General features: G+C 50.2%; 2 protein-coding genes across 8 annotated transcripts in view; one reads left to right on the top strand and one right to left on the bottom strand.

Moving 5' to 3' along the window:
• Window positions 1–86: 86 nt before the first annotated feature.
• TEN1 (TEN1 subunit of CST complex) lies at window positions 87–13,709 on the bottom strand. Of its 6 annotated transcripts, XM_054709818.1 has the most exons (6): window positions 13,416–13,566; window positions 11,340–12,858; window positions 10,684–10,808; window positions 7,544–7,678; window positions 6,144–6,301; window positions 87–210 (listed from the first exon to the last, which is right to left on the bottom strand). In XM_054709818.1, exons 4-6 carry the CDS (start codon window positions 7,633–7,635, stop codon window positions 92–94), a joined length of 369 nt encoding a protein of 122 aa, XP_054565793.1. In that variant the 5' UTR covers window positions 7,636–7,678; window positions 10,684–10,808; window positions 11,340–12,858; window positions 13,416–13,566; the 3' UTR covers window positions 87–91. The 6 variants fall into 6 exon arrangements, with proteins under 6 accessions (XP_054565793.1, XP_027986329.2, XP_054565794.1 ...); XM_028130528.2 differs by lacking the exons at window positions 11,340–12,858; window positions 13,416–13,566 and adding an exon at window positions 13,657–13,709; XM_054709819.1 differs by lacking the exon at window positions 11,340–12,858.
• The window catches only part of ACOX1 (acyl-CoA oxidase 1), a 25,605-nt gene continuing 20,822 nt past the window's right edge, over window positions 13,649–18,431 (top strand). For both annotated transcript variants that reach the window (XM_008155042.3, XM_008155041.3), the window contains exons 1-2: window positions 13,649–13,979; window positions 14,226–14,385. In XM_008155042.3, coding sequence (XP_008153264.3) covers window positions 13,859–13,979; window positions 14,226–14,385 — 281 coding nt within the window. In that variant the 5' untranslated portion in view covers window positions 13,649–13,858. The remainder of the gene's footprint in view (window positions 13,980–14,225; window positions 14,386–18,431) is intronic.

Here is an 18,431-nt window from a genome sequence, read left to right as displayed (position 1 = left end):
GCCTCCCGGGCTCTGGCTTCGGGGAAACCCCCTCTTCTCGGCGGCTCCCGCGTCTTCGGGGCGGGCGGCGAGGGTCCCCGGGGCCGCTGTCCTACGGGCGGCCGCCCCTCTCCCGCCGGTACAGCCTCTGCTCCTCGACGGCTCGTTCCAGCAGCGGGAGGTGCAGCCCCTCCACGCACGTCAGCACGCGGGCCTTCACCACGGGGCCGCCTGCAGGACAGACAGCGGCTCAGCGCGCATGCCCGCGCCCCCTCCGCTGCCCCAGCCCGCAGCCGGCCGGAGGCCCGACAGGCCCACGCGGCGCTGGGGAGGGGGCCCGGGGCCCATGCATTATGGGCGCACGTCTGGGACTCGGGGATCGCCCGAAAACCCCGCTTCTCCAGGGAGGACGGCCAGAGACGCACCCCCCTCCTCCCTCCCTCATCTTAGTCCCTGCCACCTTCTCTGTGGTCCCCAGGGCGGGGCTGAGGAGGGGGTCTCATCGCCATCCCAGTTCCACCTGCACCAAGGGCAGGGCATCCTGGGACCGTCTGGCATTGGAAATCAGGGCAAGGAGCACCCCGAATGCAATAAACCCAAGGGGAGGGGTTGGCCTTATAGGGGTGAGCCATCCCACCCTGGGCGGGGGAAGGGGCTTCTAGCAGATCCTGGGGACCCCACAGAAAGGCTGGTCACTGCTCAGGTGGCAGCAGCAGCCGGAAAAGGGCCTCTGGGGCGGGCCCTGCTCCTTTGCTCTTTTCTTTCTTTCCGTCACGTCCTCGCTGCTCCCCTGGCCGATCAATGAGTCCGCTCAGTGTTCTAGAACACTCCTGCTTCCTCTGATGCGGTTCAGAGCGAGGCTCTGGGTTAGGCAACGTCTATGCTGGCCTCCCTCTCGCCCAGGCCCCTTTATTGACGGAACACAGCCCGGGCAGAAGGCAGAGTGCTGGGCGGCGCAGGTGCCAGCCTTCAATGGGGAAGACGAGCCCTAACCAGTTTGGCTCAGTGGATAGAGCGTCAGCCTGCGGACTGAAGGGTCCCAGGTTCCATTCTGGTCAAGGGCATGTACCTTGGTTGCAGGCATGTCCCCAGTAGTGGGTGTGCGGGAGGCAGCTGATCGGTGTTTCTAACTCTCTATCCCTCTCCCTTCCTCTCTGTAAAAAATCAATAAAATATATTTTAAAAAAATTTTTTTAAAAAATGGGGAAGACGGACTTGTTTGGAACACGAGGTCACCTGCAGTCACTGGCTCCTGTTGGCCCCAGGGCTGGGCTGCAGAGACCGCACGGCCCCGTGGGCGCGTGACAACGTCTGGATCTCCCGGCCAGTGTGGACGGCTGACTCGCAGCCCTCCTCAGGAAGCGCTGGGCCAGCGGCCCTGACCAGCAGGCAGGGTGTCTGCCTGAACGCCCGAGAGGCCTAGGCCTTTTCTGGTGACACACGTGGCCCTACATCGCTTCCCAGGGCAGCTGCGTGTGTTCGGGGCGACATGGGGAGAGCAAGGACGAAATCAGTCTAATTCGGTTAAAAATCTCCAAACAGGGCCCTGGCCAGCTAGCTCAGCTGACCACAGTGTCGTCCCAATGGCCACGGTTTCGGGTTCCATCCCCAGTCAGGGCTCAGGGCGCATTCAAGAATCAACCAGTGAAAGCATGGATAAGTGGAACAACAAATTCTCTCTCTCCCTCTCTCTCTTCCTCTGTAAGATCAATAAATAAACATTTGAAATCTCAAAATAGGATCCTACATCAAATGGTTCCAAACTGCCTGTGTGAAGATTTTCTTAGTTGTTCACTTTACCTCCCAGCACCTTCCTTCCAGGAGCGGCCATCGGCAGCCTCCTCCCTTCCCTCAGGGACCCTCCCCTCCGGGGACCCCTCCCGGCTGATGTATGGAGTGGAGCCAGCTGCTTCTTCAGAGAAACAGCCCTGCAGGGGAATCTCTTCCTGCAAAGATCAAGACCCCAGAGCAAGGAGGAGGGACTGAGGTGTGAGCAGGAGATGAGGGAGGGGCGTATGGAGGTCAGACCTTCCTTCAGGAAGTTTGACTGTGAAGGGAAAGAGGGTCCCAGCTAGGCAGGCATAGAGAGCAGATGACAGTGTTATTATTACTGTCATTATTATTATTATTATTATTATTATTATTATTATTATTATTACTGAGGCAGGGAAGTCAGAGCAGGGCACAAAGGCCTCAAGCTCTGCCCTCCCCTTCTCCTCGCTGGAACATCACAGACACGACCTCCACTGCCCACCTGTCTCACCGCTTCCCCCTCCTCGATTTCCTGTCATTGAGAGGGAAAAAAAGAAAAAAGGAAGAAGCTGATGTCTGGAGAGGAGGGACAAGGACCAGGGCACAGGCAGTGGCCCTACAAACGTCAGAAGCCGAGGACCACCCTATGCCCCTTGCCCACGTTTAACAAAAACCTTCCTCCCAGACCCCAGAGGCACGGCTGGCTCTCCGAGGCCGCCGGCTCTCCCTTCTCGGTGGGCACTGTGGCTCCACTAAGCTGACTGTGCTTCGCTAAATCTCTCTGAATTCCTTCTCGGGCCGTGACAAGGACCGGGTGGGGCCGAGGCCTCCCTCGGCCGCCCGGCATCACTGCCAATTACGACCATTACTTTAACGTGGAAGAGGCTCCGGGGCTTTGAACACCGAGCGGGAAGCACCTGTGGGAACAGGTGAAGGTTCGGCTGCCAGAGCAGCGTCCCTGCGGAGGGCAGGCCAGGACCACGGCGCAGGGAGCGCCTCGGCCAGGGGACCTTCCGGCCCGGCCTGGAGGGAAGGCGCTTCGGACGGCTGAGGACGCGTGTGATGGTAGGAGGACGGCGGCTGCGGTGGCCCCAGTTTCTCCGGGGATGTAGGAGGTGAGGGCGTTTGCCGAAAGGGGCAGGGGAGGTGATGAAGCTGGTGTCTTGCGTAACTGCCCGCCTGAAACAGCCGTGTGGGTTGTGGGACAGGGATTGATCGGGACGTGGGAGGATTGTAGGCAGCGTGGAGGACCCCACGAGAGGAGGGACCCTGAAATCTTTGTGCTAGGGATCCCAGGCGCGGCGTGAACTTGCCCATCCGCAGTGGGGTGGGACGGAGAGGGTGGAGGCCTGGGTTTAATCAGGCGGGAGGGAGAGAAGGCGAGGGCTGAAGGTCTGCCAGGAATGTGGCTGAAATGACAGTGAGGTGCGGCGGGAGGGGGGAAAGCGAGCAGGAGAGAGAAGATGGGAGGAAGGGAGGCGTCCAAAGTCCCCGGGGCGGACGGGGGCGGGCAGAGAGATACGGAGGGTGGGCGAGCTGTTTCAGGTGGCAGAGGTGGCGCCAGGCTGGGAGGAGCCGTGGGTGTCGGGCAGACAGGTCACAGGGTGGCAGAACTGGTCCCCGGGGAGCCAGCAGGATGCGGCCCGCCTCTGCGGGGTGTGGGGCTGGGGACGCTGACCGGGCCGCCCTGTGGGAGCGAGGGTGGGGAACCGCGGCCCGGGAGCCAGCCAGGTGTCAGGCGGGTCCTGGAGGAGCGGACAGGAGGGCCCGGGGAGGAGGACCCGCGTCAGCTGGAATAAGCCAGAAGGGCGGCATTTACGGGGTTTACAGAGATCGAAGGCAGCCCCGGGCTGCAGGCACGTCGCCTTCAGCCTGGCGATTCTCTTAGGGACCCCGGAGCTGAGCGGGGCGAGGCTGCGCCCCAATCCCTTAGCGCCTGAACAGGACGGGATGCCTCGAGGGCCTTTGGATGGTGCCCAGAGAGGGTGACACTGCCAGCGAGTTTCGAAACGCAGCTGGCATTTCTTCACCTTTCCTATCGCCTCTGCAAGCTCTCTGGGTAAACACGTCGGACAGGTGACTTCGGGCAGCCTCTTGTCTGTCCTCAGAACCGCCCATCTGGCCACGGGGCACGACTGGTGCCTGGTGACCTCTGTGTCCCCACGGGACTTCGGACCTGGCCGGGGTCAGCCACGCAGTGCCCCCTCTGCCCAGGCTGGGGGTGGGCGGCCGCTTCTGTGTTCAGCCCACGCGGGGCCTACACCCTGCCTCTACCTCCTCCTCCTCAAGTTGCTTTCCTGCGTCCGTTGCAAATGATGAGCGTGTATGACTTAGAAACTTGGGGAAATTGTTTTTCAGAAAGAAAAAGGCCCTGGCCGGGTAGCTCAGCTGGTCAGAGCATCATCCAGATACACCAAGGTTGTGGGTTCAATCCCTGGTCAGGGCACATACAAGAATCAACCAATGAATGCATAAGTAAGAGAAACAACTCGATGTTTCTCTCTCTCTCTCTCTCTCTCTCTCTCTCTCTCTCTCTCTCTCAAAGAATCAATTAAATTCTTTAAAAACAAGGAAAGAAAAATACAGGTTGTAACGTACTCAGTAAACTAGCCACAGGCTGGGAAGACTGCTGCCTGAGCTGAGGGCCCATAGTCCAGGCTCAGCTTCTCCCTTTTGGGCACACTTCGGAGTGGTGCTGGGTGCCTTCCGAGTGCCTCGTTAATGGTCAGATGGACGGGCAGGCCGAGGTGCTGGCCCGGTCCCTGCTCTACCACATTCCCCACGCGCTTTCGCCTGACGGGTCCAGCAGCTGGAGACAGGCTCGGGGCTTCCGAAGAGGCGACTTTCAAATGCAGTGCTTTCTCCTGCATTTAGTCACCGTGCTCGCCTCTAAAGAGCGTTCCCTCACCAATCACGTGGTTTCCCTGAAGCCCAGTCCAAACAGAAAAAGGCCGATCATGCAAGGGAAGGAGGCCGCAGGGTGAGGAAGGCAGCCAGGAGGAAACAGCTGGCCAGGCGCAGACGCCACCAGATTCAACAGCAGAGGACTGGTTCTCCAATGAGCGGCATTATTGTCATGAAAAGAAAGGAAAGCGGAGGACAGAACTGTCAGAGATGAACTGAGACTTGGGGTATGTGATCCGAGTGCAATGGGTGAACTTTGGGGCCTGGTTTGAGCTGCCAGTTGTAAACACTCGGCTTGTTTGTTTGTTTTTGAGGCGACTGGGGGGGGACGTGAACATGGACAAGGTCTGAGATTATATGAAGAATGGCTATTGTTTTTGTTGGGTGTGATCGTGGTGGTGGGAGAGAGACATACTGAGGTATTTGTGAGTCAAATGAGACCATGTCCTATATTTGCTTTAAAATACACCAGGGCTACAACATCACCGTGGATGGCTGCATAATATTCTACCGAGTAAATGTACCAGACTTGCTTTAACCAATAATCGATGTACAGTGTACTTATTAGAGCAAAGAATTAAAACAATATGAATGTCCAATGGTCACGTGAATTAGGCCACACATCTAATCTATAAAATATTATATAGCCATTAAACACTATACCTAGAAAAATTTGAAGACTTGTGATATAATGTGAAGCCAAAATAACCAGATCCAACATCTATGACATCAAACATGTGAAGGAAAATGGCCCGGGGACAGCCACATGGGAGGCAAAGGAGGAGAGGACCTGAGTTTTACAGAGCAACCTTCAACTCTGGAAGCCAAGATTCTTTCAGGCTCTTTTATTCCGCCCCTTGTGTCCTACTTCTCTCACTTTTTAAATATTTTAAATATATATATTTTTTATTGATTTCAGAGAGGAAGGGAGAGGGAGAGAGAGAAAGAGAAGAGAGAGAGAAAAATCAATGATGAGAGAGAATCATTAATCAGCTGCCTCCTGCACACCCCATACTGGGGATCAAACCCACAATCCAGGCATGTGCCCTTGACCAAAATCGAACCCAGGACCCTTCAGTCCGCAGGCTGACGCTCTATCCACTGAGCCACACCAGCTAGGGCTGTCCTATTTCTCTTACCCTGATTTCCGGGATGGTTAGTCCAGCCCCACCCTCTCTGAGCCTTGGTTTTCTCATCTATGAGCTAGCAATAGTAAGACTCAGGTTAAGGGCAGGTGGGCAGATTCAGAAGATTTAAGCACATCTAGTACCAGGCCGGGACGCTGTGGGCCTTCAGAAATGAATGGTTTCTCTCCACTCCTTCGCAATGCCCTGTGGCAGATCGGGTCTGAGCCCAATCACGTTTCCCATGAGCCCTTGCACTGTGGGATGATTTGGGAGGAATGTTATCCCCAGTGAGGGACACTGTTGGGTCAGAAACCAGACCCAGTCCCAACCGAGCCACCACTCAGGACCCAGAGTGCAAAAGCGTGTGTGAGCCCGGCTTACCCTTCTGCTGCTCGAGCTCCCCGAGGACCAGGTACAGGGAGCCCAGCTGGGCCGGGAACGGCTCCACCAGCTTGGTGCAGACGAGGACCTGGTGCTGCTCGGATCCGTGCTGAGCCGTCAGGGTCGCTCGGGACTCGGTCATGTCGTAGACGCTCAACCTGGAAGTCAGGGAAAGTGCGATCGTTTCTCTCCTTACACACAACCGCCACAGAGCTTGGAGCTTAACAGGTTTCGGGAGGAAAAATGGCCAGCCTTACTTAGATCAGACAAAATAAAAATGGCAGCAACCAATCAGAAAAACTGTTGAGGTATAAATTACCTGCATCAAAAGACACTTGTCCAACGAGTCTTGACAAAAACACACACTTGGTGTAACCACCACCCCAGTCAAGATTTAGTACACGTCTATCACCCCAAACTTCCGAGTCTTATCGACAAGAGCCAGCGCTAACTCGCCAAACGTGTGACCCAGTCACCCGGAAGCAGATCCTCCAGGTCCCGTCCAGCCTTCCGGTGTTGGCCCAGCTAATCTACCCCCAAGTTCCTGACCCACAGCAACTATAAAATAATAAGCTTTTGTTTTGTATGATTGTGGTGTGTTTTTTGGTTCCTTTTTGTTTTTGTTTTGAGAGAGGGAGAGACAGAAACACTGATGTGAGAGAAACACATTGACTGGTTGCCTCCTGCACGAGCCCTGACCAGGGACCTGGCCAGCTGCAACCAAGGTACGTTCCCCTGGCCGGAATCTAACCCGGGACCCTTTGGTCCGCAGGCCTATGCTCTATCCATTGAGCCACACCGGCCAGGCTGTGGTGTTGTTTACTTTAAGAGAAAGAAGAAGGGAGAGGGAGAGAGAAAGAGAAACATCAATGCAAGAGAGAGAAACATTCATGAGTCGGTTGCCTCCCTTATGTGCCCCGACCAGAGATTGAACCCGAAACCTGGGTGCCTGCCTGAGACCCTTTGGTGCATGAGATGCTGCTCGAGCCACACAGGCCAGGGCAGAAATCATAAGCTTTCACTCTCCTTTTAAGCCACTAAATTTTGGGGTAATTTGTTACATGGCAATCAAATGACTGACTCGTAGTATACATGTATGTCCACACGTGTATATACATAGTATATATACATACCCACCCACACATACATACATACACACATGAAAAAGTGTGTAAACACCAAAACATGAGCAGTGGTTGTTCAGGCAGTGGGATCACAGGTGATGTTTGCTTGCTTTCTTTACACCTTTATGAATTGCCTACATTTTTTTTAACAATGAATGCATGTTAAGTTTTTAATCACTTGTAATCAGACAAAATGATGACTATTTTAATTGGTTTTTTGGGGGGGAGGCAGCCACTTAACCATCCCCCCACCTTGTGGAAAAACAAGCCTCTCACCTGCCAAACGTCCTCAGTGCGTCCCCGGCAGGAACGTGGCCGGCACTGACCTCCCAGGGGAAGTAATGGGTCCCGGGCTGGGGCAGCGTCATCGGCGCCTGTCAGCGAGGCGTGGGGGTGGGTTTTTGAAGATTCCTGACACACCAAGCAGAACACAAGGCGGGGATTAACGGATGCCTGAGAGCCACAACCAGCGGATGGTGGTTTAAAATCAAATAAAAATAAAAATAAAACACAAAAAAACATCTTTTTGATAGGTTATGCCTTCACTTATTTTGAAAAACAAAACAACATACAAAAAACATACTGCCCGGCCAGCGGGGTCTTCTAACGGGGGCACCGAGGCGGCGCACCTAAGAGAACGAGAGACAGACAAGGGACGCAGAAGAATGGAAGCAAGACAAAGGGGTTTCTGATCAAGCCTCGAAATTTTATTTTTACAGCCTTCCTTCTATGTGGTTTCTAGAGGGGTGGATGCCTAGGAGGGGTGGGGGCTGACCTAGATAATCGGCTAAAGTCGTAAAGGGTGCTGACTATAGATAAAGGGTGTGGCGGCTGAAGGGCGGCTACAGAAGGAATGCTTTGTCCTCAGGCAAGAGGAAGTGGGCCTGAACTTACTGAAGGTCAGAGTTAATCCTTTGACCGACTCTTGGCTCCTGACAACATACAAAAGCTCTACGTGGAGAAATCTTGTTCCTACTCTAACCCCTGTGCAACCCATTCCCTCCCTTCTCCCCAGACTGGGCAGGGGGAGGGGTCTGTCAAGGGGCAGGAGGCAATCTGAGACCTGTCACCACCACTCCACTCTGCCATCACAGTATGAAAACACACAGGCGAGCCGAAACCGGTTTGGCTCAGTGGATAGAGCGTCGGCCTGCGGACTCAAGGGTCCCAGGTTCGATTCCGGTCAAGGGCATGTACCTTGGTTGCCGACACATCCCCAGTAGGGGGTGTGCAAGAGGCAGCTGATCGATGTTTCTCTCTCATCGATGTTTCTAACTCTCTATCCCTCTCTCTTCCTCTCTGTAAAAGATCAATAAAATATATTTTTAAAAAAAGAAAGAAAGAAAGAAAGAAAACACACAGGCGACACCTGAACCGACAAGACCAGGTCATTTTTCTCCTCTCACGACCATGTATATTGTACGCTGAGCTGTCGGTCACAACGCCATCACATTTATCTTAGTTTTTAAAGGTATCACACAGCAGAATTGATGCTTTGGGGGCACACACACATTTAACTTCAACTTTTCCTCTTCAAACAAAAGTTGCTATGCGTTGATTAAGACAAGCACAGCTGGCTCCATAAGTCACCAGCCACACATTATCACACTTTCCGTAACGTTTCCAAGAAGGTCTACCGGGATGGGCTTCTCTTCCACTCAGCTGGGTTTCAACTCATCCCCCTACGAGTCTGAGCAGGGTGCACCTGTACCGAAGGGCCCTGCCCCTTTCCTTCCCCAAGACCCTTCTGGGAGAGAGAAAATCCCTGGCAGGAACAAGAGAAATCGTCTTCTTTTTTTAAGGACTGGCAAGTTTGAAAATACGGTACAGGAAGGATGGTGAACCAATCTGCTTCTTCCATCTCTTCTGAAGCGATTGCCAAGATGTGTGGGGTCGGGCTGAAGGTCAGAGAAGGAAGGCCTGTAACCAAGTTCATCAGCGCTTTTACCAGCTTTGGGTTTGTTTCTTGAAGACAAGAACCTTGCCTGTGGATGCTTACCACTCCACAACTAGGTTAGATCACCGGTTTATTATGATTACCACTCCACAACTAGGTTAGATCACCGGTTTATTATGATTACCACTCCACAACTAGGTTAGGTTACCGGTTTATTATGAAAGGAGATAACTCGGGAACAGGCCCATGGAAGAGTGCACAGGGCAAGGTGTGTGGGAAGCGGCGGGGGGGCGGGAAGGGGAGTGGCCATGCCCTCTGAGGGCACCACTCTCCCACGCACACACCGCCACATGTTCGCCAACCCAGAAGCAACTCGTTCACGTTCTAGAAGTTAAATTCTTTGTCAGCCGATATTGCACTATGAATCCTCAGTCCGAAAACTCCAGTTACACATGCCGTGAACTACGGCCTCAAAAGGTCCTAGCGCACGGGGTTGACAAACGTTACCCCGATCTCAGCGAAATGGATTTCACAGTAACCAGATAAAAGGGTTATCGTCCTCTGTCTTTAAACGTTTGCCAATCAGAGGAAATGTATTCAGAGAGTCATCATCCGTGGATGCTAAAGGCACTGGCCACACGTTTGATGTGTCTAATACAGCATATGTGACATTCAAAATTTATTTGTTTAAAAATACCTATATTTTATTGATTTTTTACAGAGAGGAAGGGAGAGGGATAGAGAGTTAGCAACATCGATGAGAGAGAAACATCAATCAGCTGCCTCCTGCACACCTCCTACTGGGGATGTGCCTGCAACCAAGGTACATGCCCTTGACCGGAATCGAACCTGGGACCCTTCAGTCCGCAGGCCGACGCTCTACCCACTGAGCCACACCGGTTAGGGCTCAATATTTATGGAATGGATGCAGAAGAGAGTGAACACCACAACCATCTACCCCCGCACTCAGCTTGGGACACAGAGAACCCCAACCACACCTTACTGCCTACGTCAGAGTGACATTGTGGTCTGCTGTCTTCACTGGAATTTCTTTCCTCTTCCTCCACCGCCCAGGCCAGGCAAATGGTTCGAATATCAACAGCCAGTTTGCCCACTGAGATTCTTTGAATTCCCTCCCCTTACTGTTTCCCCCAATTTTGGACTGTTGTAGTCATTCTTTGCGGGCACACAATTATATGGGCTTCTACAATCCTAATCAAGACTCTAAACTGAGCCCTAACCGGTTTGGCTCAGTGGATAGAGCGTCGGCCTGTGGACTCAAGGGTCCCAGGTTCAATTCCGGTCAAGGGCATGTACCTTGGTTGCGGGCACATCCCCAGTAGGAGGTGTGCAGGAGGCAGCTGATTGATGTTTCGCTCTCATCGATGTTTCTAACTCTCTCTCCCTCTCCCTTCCTCTCTGTAAAAAATCAATAAAATATATATATTTTTAAAAAGATTCTAAACTGAAAAACTGGCCTTAAACCAAACTTCCAATCCTCAGAAAACCCTGGCCTTACCTTCTCCTCTCAGAGACACTGCCCAAGTTTCGCCGAGGAGCGTTCTCCTTGCCCGAGGAAGCAGTAAACTTGGCTTTGTGGTGTTGGTGATCTTCTGAGCCAGTTTTTGCCAAGAGGAATACAATCTAAACACAGTAGCCAAAATAAATATCTTAATGCCTGGAAACATTAAAAACAGCATCAGTTATAGTGCCTTCCCCAAGTATACCAGAGCGTGAGACAAAACAATCAGTAATCATGAACCTGTATTTAAAATTTTGCTATTCTGTTCATTGTGGATTTTTCTTGTGTTAATTTTGATTTTTAAAAATGTTTTATTAAAACACTGTTAATTTTTTGGTACTTCCTTACACTTTGTGTTGGAGGTGAATGATTCACTCGTTGTACCCTATTCCCAGTGCTGAAAGGAACAGAGCATTAAATTTATAGTTTTGTGGACAGAAAAAAAAAGGTTCTACGGAAAGATAACTTCACAGGGTGATCTGATCATAAATTCCTAAATGGGCAGGTCATGATGGTGGGCAATTGTGTCCCAGGCCTGTAACTTCTGTAGTAAAAGGTTTTAAGCCAGCCTTGTCCATTGTTCTTGTCCAGCTAAGTTAACACAGCTTTGAAATAAGCAAAATCACCCTCACGAGAGTGTTGTGGGGTCGAACCCTGGAATCAAAAATAAGACCACCGGAGGCTGCTGATTGATTAAAAAAGCAGGCAAGGATTTATTGAACTGGCCAGGACGGCCGCGAGGGCACCACACGCAGGTGGAGTCCTCACGACCGCCCTGTCCCAGGTGTAGGCAGTCCTTTTAAAGGTCCAAACCACAAAAATTTTCCTTTGTTCTAAATTCTAAATTCTAAAGTCTGGGAACAGCCTGCAGGGGGGTTCCCAGCCCCTGCTGGACATTATTGGAATGTGGCCCTATCTTGGGAAAGCAGGTTTTACAGAAGCAGACCCAAGCGGACTCAGTAATCTCTAAAGGTTATCTACAGTTTCTACTCCTGGAGCTACTGAGTCAGTGGGAGTCGATCTCCTGTAGTCCTGGTCCACAGGCACAGGAACATGACCTCTGTGAGTCTCCAGGTCTGTCTGGAAGCTGAGGTAACCACTGTATTGTCCAAGCAAGCAAGTATGTACAGAAGCCAGAATAGCAGGGTTAAAATTCAAACAGCAGTTTTTACTTAAGTATGGTTGTTACCATACTTCAGAGAGCACATAATGTTGATAACGGTCCTGTAATCCAATCCCCCGTTGCTTTTCCCCACTTCCATGTAATCTTCCTTACATCTTCTCCTTTAATTCCAAATACATGAAAGCTGCAAAATTGTTATTCCCCGTAGCATTTGAGATCTTGCTTCCCCAAATATGACATCAGTTTGGCTCAAATAGACTCATAAAAATTCTCTACAGGTTTGGCATTTCTTATATTTTTAAAAACAGGATTAAGGATGTTGATGATGTTATAAAGGTAAATTAGGGAGATATAAAGGGGATGGAGTGTAGTGTGCTTTATCTTCATCATCATGGCATTGTTAACGAATAAAAACCATTGAAACCTGTAAAGAATTTTAGTGAGTTTATTTGAGCCAAAATGTCGACATATGCCGGGAAGCAGAACCTCAATGAATTGAGATAATGCTCCGAAGAAATGGTGGGTTACATCTGTATTTACACATTGCCATCAAAGGAGGGACATAGGTCGGCTACATGAAATTCATTGGTGACGGATTAAGGAGGTGGGATAAAGTCAACCGGTGGGAAACCCCTGGGATTGGATAAAAAGCAAAATGATGGACACATACTTAGGTGGGTACAGGAACAATTAACATGATAATGAAGGAATTTGAAGTATCTATCCTGGCGCCCACCACATTTGGTTGTGCCCCAGGGGCTCCAGCAAAAGAAGGAAGTTACAAGTTACCCAGACGTCTCACAGATATGTTATCTTAGAGGCAAAAAGGCAAATGGGCTCAGGAAAGATCTAAGTTGATCTTTGTCAGGGAAGATATCGGACTAGGACATGACTACCCACTATAACCTGTTTGTAGTTAAATATTTAATTTTCAAACCATCCTTTGTGGTTATTTCAGGTCTCTGAGTTTGCAAGACTGCCACGCAGGCCTCCCCTGAGCTTGTCAGGTTAGCATGTGGCTCCTTTCGTTCACAGCATTAAGTCAAGGGCTAACGAAAACGAACAAATAAAGAAACAGCATCTAAGCGTTTTATCAACTTTTTAGGAACCAGAACGAAGAGCGAAACTGATGAAAAGTGGCTGCTTCTAAGGCTGCACTTTGCTTTTCGTTCCAAACCCTCCCGTACTAGGTCTTTAAAAAACGTGTGCGTTTACAACTTGGATGACGACGATGATAATTGTGAAAACAATAAAGTGGATTCCAAGATCTCTAAGTACAGGGCCGGCTCGGTCTCATTCCAAGTCCGCGCCCACCAGCCCAAACCCAGTTCCCAGCGCCACGCCTCTGGCAGCCAAGATGCCACGGTCTTAACAAAGGATAGAGCCTCTCCCCAGCGTTACTTCTGTCCCCGACCCTTTCGGATCCGATCTGGGCGGCTTTGGGGGGATCCTACGACCTCCCTTAGCAACTGCGCCAAGCCCACAGGCTCCCCACCCCCAGGACCTTGAGTCTCCTTCCCCGCTCTTTCTCCGGGAGGCCTTGGCGCGTGGACCCGGAAGCGGCAGGGTGGGCAAGTCCCAGGGCGCAGGCGCAATCCTCCTTTACCTTGTTGTCCCGCCCCTTCCCAAGCCTCCAGCCAACCAGCTTGGGCGTCCGGGCCGTCTTTTGCTTCCATTTTCCGCCCCGCGTGATCGCGCGACCAGGGGCGGTACTGAGCGCGCCGCACTTCCCCCTCCCTCCCGGCAATTGCTTGAGCAGCTTCCGGGGTCTCTTCCCCGGGTTTGGGGGGGTCGGGTCAGGGGTTCCCCGGGCTGAGAGGTGGGGATTCGCCTTCCCGGGGGCTGACCTGAGCCTAGGGGACCACTCGGCGCCGCCGCCTCCTTGGCTAAGGCCGCTCACACGCCCGGCAGCCGCGGGGAGGTGGAGGGGGCGGGCCGGGGCGGGCCGGGGGCGGGGACTCGCGCGGTCCTAGGGCAGCTCCTGGGCCCGGCCCGCGCCGGAGATTCTGACACCCTTCGTCGACGCCGTCTCGGCCTCCGCTGCTTCTGATGGCTGTCACCATGAATCAGGACCTGCGCCGGGAGCGGGCCTCCGCCAGCTTCAACCCCGAGCTGCTCACGCACATCCTGGACGGCAGCCCCGAGAACACCCGGCGACGCCGAGAGATCGGTGAGGGCTGCGGGCCAGGCCTCCCTCGATACAGCCTGGGGGAGCTGTAGGACGTAGGCTCTGGCCCAGCTTTAGGGGAGCCGGGACCCCCACTTCTGGGGGCGGCCTGTGGCGGGGGGCGGGGGGACGGATCGCCCATCCGCAGAGGGGACCTGGGCCGTGACTCTGAACCCAGCTGTGATTCAGGGCGGTGTAACGGAGCCCCGAATGTCTGTCTTCGTCTTGATGCCCTTTACTCCCTTCCAGAGAACCTGATTCTGAACGACCCAGACTTCAAGCATGAGGACTTGAACTTCCTCACTCGCAGCCAGCGTTACGAGGTGGCCGTGAGGAAGAGTGCCACCCTGGTGAAGAAGATCAGGGAGTTTGGCATCTCGGACCCTGATGAAATCATGTGGTTTAAAAAGTAGGTATGCCTTAGCGCAGGTCCAGGGTTCACCGATGACAAAAGCCCGGACTTTAAATCCGCCGTCCGTGGGTGCTTGTCCCTCGGGCCTGGCGTTGGAAGACTCCGCCTGGCCTGTTTGCACGCCACTTGAGAGTTGTGTGTGTGGAAGAGAATGTTGACCTTTGTACCTAAGCCTTTTAAAAGAATGACATTGTGGAATGCTGATAACGCATTGGTGACCCTGCAGTGTTCATTCTCAAGAAGAATCGTACAGATTCTTTCCGCCTGGAGCCTCCATTTGAGTGATTCCCGTTCAGAATGCCCTGGCTCTTGGTGGGAAGGAGGCTTGCTGCCTTTAGATGCTGGATTCCGAGGGAATTTTCCCTTGCCAGACCAAACAGTAGTAAATATTTCGTAGCAATAACGTTGTATTTTTCTATGGTAGTGTAGATCTTGAGTTTTAAATAATGGGAAACGGGATGGATGAAGAACTTTAGTCAAACCTCAGAATGAATAGAAAGCACCCTAAGAACTCGGCGTTGTGGAATCTGGTGGCAGTGTTAACCGGTTCTCTGGTGCATATGAGGCCTCATAAAAAATACCGTGGTCCCAGCACTGAGCAGAGTACCTTCCTTTTTTCAGACAATCTGTGTATTTTTTGTTTTGTTTTTTAATTGGAAAAAAAATGCTCTTTGTTTTTGCCTTTATCTAAGCTAACACTCTATAATTACATGATCTTATTAATACAAGATTCCCTTTGGCCTGTAGCACCCCTTACACTTCTCACTTATTCCTGGGCATTTCCTCTTTTAGGTTTCTATATTTTAGAAGAACTTCACTATTAGAACTTCACTTTAGAAGAACCTATTTTCATCAATAAAGATGAAATATGATGAGTAGTGTATATTCAAAAGCCAAGAAAAAAATGAGACATGTTACAAGTTTTGCCTTTATGTAGTAACTAGAGGCCTGGTGCACGAAATTCATGCACAGGTAGTGTCCCTAGGCCTGGCCTGCATCAGGGTCAATCAGGGCCTTCTGGCTGCTTCATTCTGCACCGCCCCCTGGTGGTCAGCACATGTCATAGCGAGTGATCAAACTCCTGGTCGAACTCCCAAGGGGACACTTTATTAGCCTTTTATTTATATGTAGTCATTTCTCCCATAATACTGCCTGTAGTTCATTTGGTATCTAATTTTTTTTCTAATTTTTATTTTTTAAGAGAGGAAGGGAGAGGGAGAGAGAGATAGAAGCATCAATGATGAGAGAGACTCATTGATCGGCTGCCTCCTGCACTCCCCCCCCCCCCCCACCACACACACACACACACACACACACTGGGGATCAAGCCCACAACCAGGGCATGTGCCCTGACCTGGAATCAAACCATGACCTCCCTGGTTCATAGGTTGGTGCTCAACCACTGAGCCACGCCGACCAGTCTGGTATCTAAGTATTAACTTTACCTCACTGTTATTGTCAATGTGAAATAATTTACTGTGGCCCTTAGCACTACCCTCTGAATTCCTTTCCGTTTTTGTTATAAAAATACAATTTACTTTTGGTAGCCCAAATTAAGAGTACTTACTTCCAAATGCTCTTTTTTTATTTTTAAAGTTTGTAGCTCATGGCTGGGGAGATACTGAGGTGGAGCAGTGATATTCAACCCTTTCCATCTCATGTCACACATTAACTCATTACTAAAATTCTGTGGCACACCAAAAAACACATTTTTTGCTAATCTGACAAAAAGAAAAGGTATAATGTTGATTCATTTACACCAGACGACTGTTGTGTTGGCTGTTGTCATTTTTTTTTATTTGACAAGTTAAGAGAAGAGAGGTCAGTGCCCCTGACTAAATGGTCAGATATTATATGTTTTTTGTTTTAGAGAACTTTTAAATTTTTCTTTAATTTTTTAAATTGATTTTAGGGGGAGAGAGAGAAACATTGATTTGTCCCACTTATTTATGCATTTATTGGTGATCTTTGTATGTGCCCTGACTGGAGATCAAACCCCAAATCTTGGCATGTCAGGACAGTGCTCTAACCAGCTGAGCTACCTGACCAGAGCTGGTATCGCATGTTTTAAAAATTCTTGTGACACACCAGTGCGCCTCTTGCCACACACCTGCTGAAAATCACTGAAGTAGAGTAACTCCCTAGAAGATTATGTTTCTGAATTACCCAACATGGGTTTGTAAACCTTAAAATATTACTGAGATTTTATTATTCCTTAAGATAACACAAAAACAGAGGTTTATTTTGTTTTGCTTTTAAATGGTTGATGCAATGTAGTTCAGGGTTGGATAGACGATTTCATCATCTGTGATGGTAACCAGACTCAAGTGAAGTCATGAGGAAATAGGACAAAGTCCTTTATGTGGGTTAAAGATTAGTAGATAGCAGGCAGTTTGGTATTATTTTTTTAAATATATTTTATTGGTTTTTTACAGAGAGGAAGGGAGAGGGATAGAGAGTTAGAAACATTGATGAGAGAGAAACATCAATCAGCTGCCTCCTGTACACCCCCCACTGGGGATGTGCCCGAAACCAAGGTACATGTCCTTGACCGGAATCGAACCTGGAACCTTTCAGTCTGCAGGCCGACGCTCTATCCACCGAGCCAAACCGGTTAGGGCGGCAGTTTGGTATTATTTTTCATGACGTAGACCTTGCTGTTTGGGGATTAAAGGACAAACTTTAACATGCCCTTTGACATTCTTCCAATATCCATAGGATATGACAGGGAGATCAATATATTAGCGAAGGGGATTGAAAAGTAATCTTGGCAAGTTTTGAATGCCAAGTCTTAAGCCTCCTTTGAATGTAACTGACACCCATGTCTTACATAACTAAGACAGGTAACTCTGACATAGCTTCAGTTGTGAGGTACATCAGATTTCTTAAATGCTAAAATTGGGGTGGGGGCGTGCTAGAATTGATGGAAAACCAGAGTATTTCTCTTTCCGGGGATTTTGGGCACTTACTGGTCTCTTTTACATCTACTTCTATCAAAATATAACTCACCTTTGAAGGTGACTGAATGTTAGTAAACAGCTTTGAAATTTCTCAACTTGAGCAACAACAGAATTTTTCAGTCTTTGAGAAAATAAGACCTTGCTGTTGGGGGAACATAGAAGCTGTTTTTCTAATCTTTCCTGTAATTTTGTCTGTTAACTAGACTATTTGCTATGAAAAAACTGTTCTTAAGAGTAATTTAAAATTCTAATGAGAATCAGCCATGGATTTTGTTATCTTTTTTAGGTTTTTATTTATTTTTTTATTGGTTTTGAGAGAGAGAGAAACATCGATTCGTTGCTGCACTTATTTACGTCTCATTGGCTGCTGTATGTCCCCTGGCCAGGGGTTGAACCGCACCTTGGCGTGGCAGGACCACGCTCTAACCACCCGAGCTACCTGGTGGGGCCTTAGGTTTTCAAAGCCGGTTCCCTGGAAGCATCTTCAGGAGAGATTAAACATAACTTGAAAACAAGCACTCAGCCCTGACTGGTTTCCTCAGTGGTTAGAGCGTCAGCCTTTGGACTGAAGGGTCTTGGGTTCGATTCCTAGTCAAGGACACATACCTCAGTTGCAGTCTTGATGTGTCTCTCTCACATCGATGTTTCTCTTTCTCTCCCCCCACCCCCCGCCTTCCCTCCATTCTCTCTAAAAAAAATCAATGGGAAAAATATCCCTGGGTGAGGATTAAAAAAACAAGCACTAGGATTTTGTTAAGTTCATTTTCTCTCTCTTTTTTTAAAGTATATTTTTTTATTGATTTCAGAGAGGAAGGGAGAGGGAGAGAGAGAAACATCAATAATGAGAGAGAATCATTGATCGGCTGCCTCCTGGGGACCAAGCCTGCAACCCGGGCATGTGCCCTGCCTGGGAATCGAACCGCTGACCTCCTGGTTCATAGGTTGACACTCAACCACTGAGCCACATCAGTCGGGCATTAAGTTGATTTTCAAGGGGCCTCCAAAAAACCCACACAGCTCAGTATGTTATTAAGAACATCAATATCTCGCAGTCTTTATTTTGTGTCACATTTTCCCTTCTCA

Source organism: Eptesicus fuscus, chromosome 20 (genome assembly GCF_027574615.1).
Source record: "Eptesicus fuscus isolate TK198812 chromosome 20, DD_ASM_mEF_20220401, whole genome shotgun sequence".
In the NCBI taxonomy this organism is placed as follows: Eukaryota; Metazoa; Chordata; class Mammalia; order Chiroptera; family Vespertilionidae; genus Eptesicus; species Eptesicus fuscus.
Note: the sequence above shows the minus strand (reverse complement) of the source record. Positions and strands in the feature narration are given on the sequence as shown.

Excerpts from the sequence above, each read along its gene's own strand:
- TEN1 (XM_028130528.2), bottom strand. The coding sequence starts at position 7,635 with ATGACGCTGCCCCAGCCCGGGACCCATTACTTCCCCTGGGAGGTCAGT. Across the intron at positions 6,302-7,543 it reads GCACTGAGGACGTTTGGCAG|GTTGAGCGTCTACGACATGA; the intron begins GTGAGAGGCTTG and ends CCTGACTTCCAG. Across the intron at positions 211-6,143 it reads GGAGCTCGAGCAGCAGAAGG|GCGGCCCCGTGGTGAAGGCC; the intron begins GTAAGCCGGGCT and ends TCTGTCCTGCAG.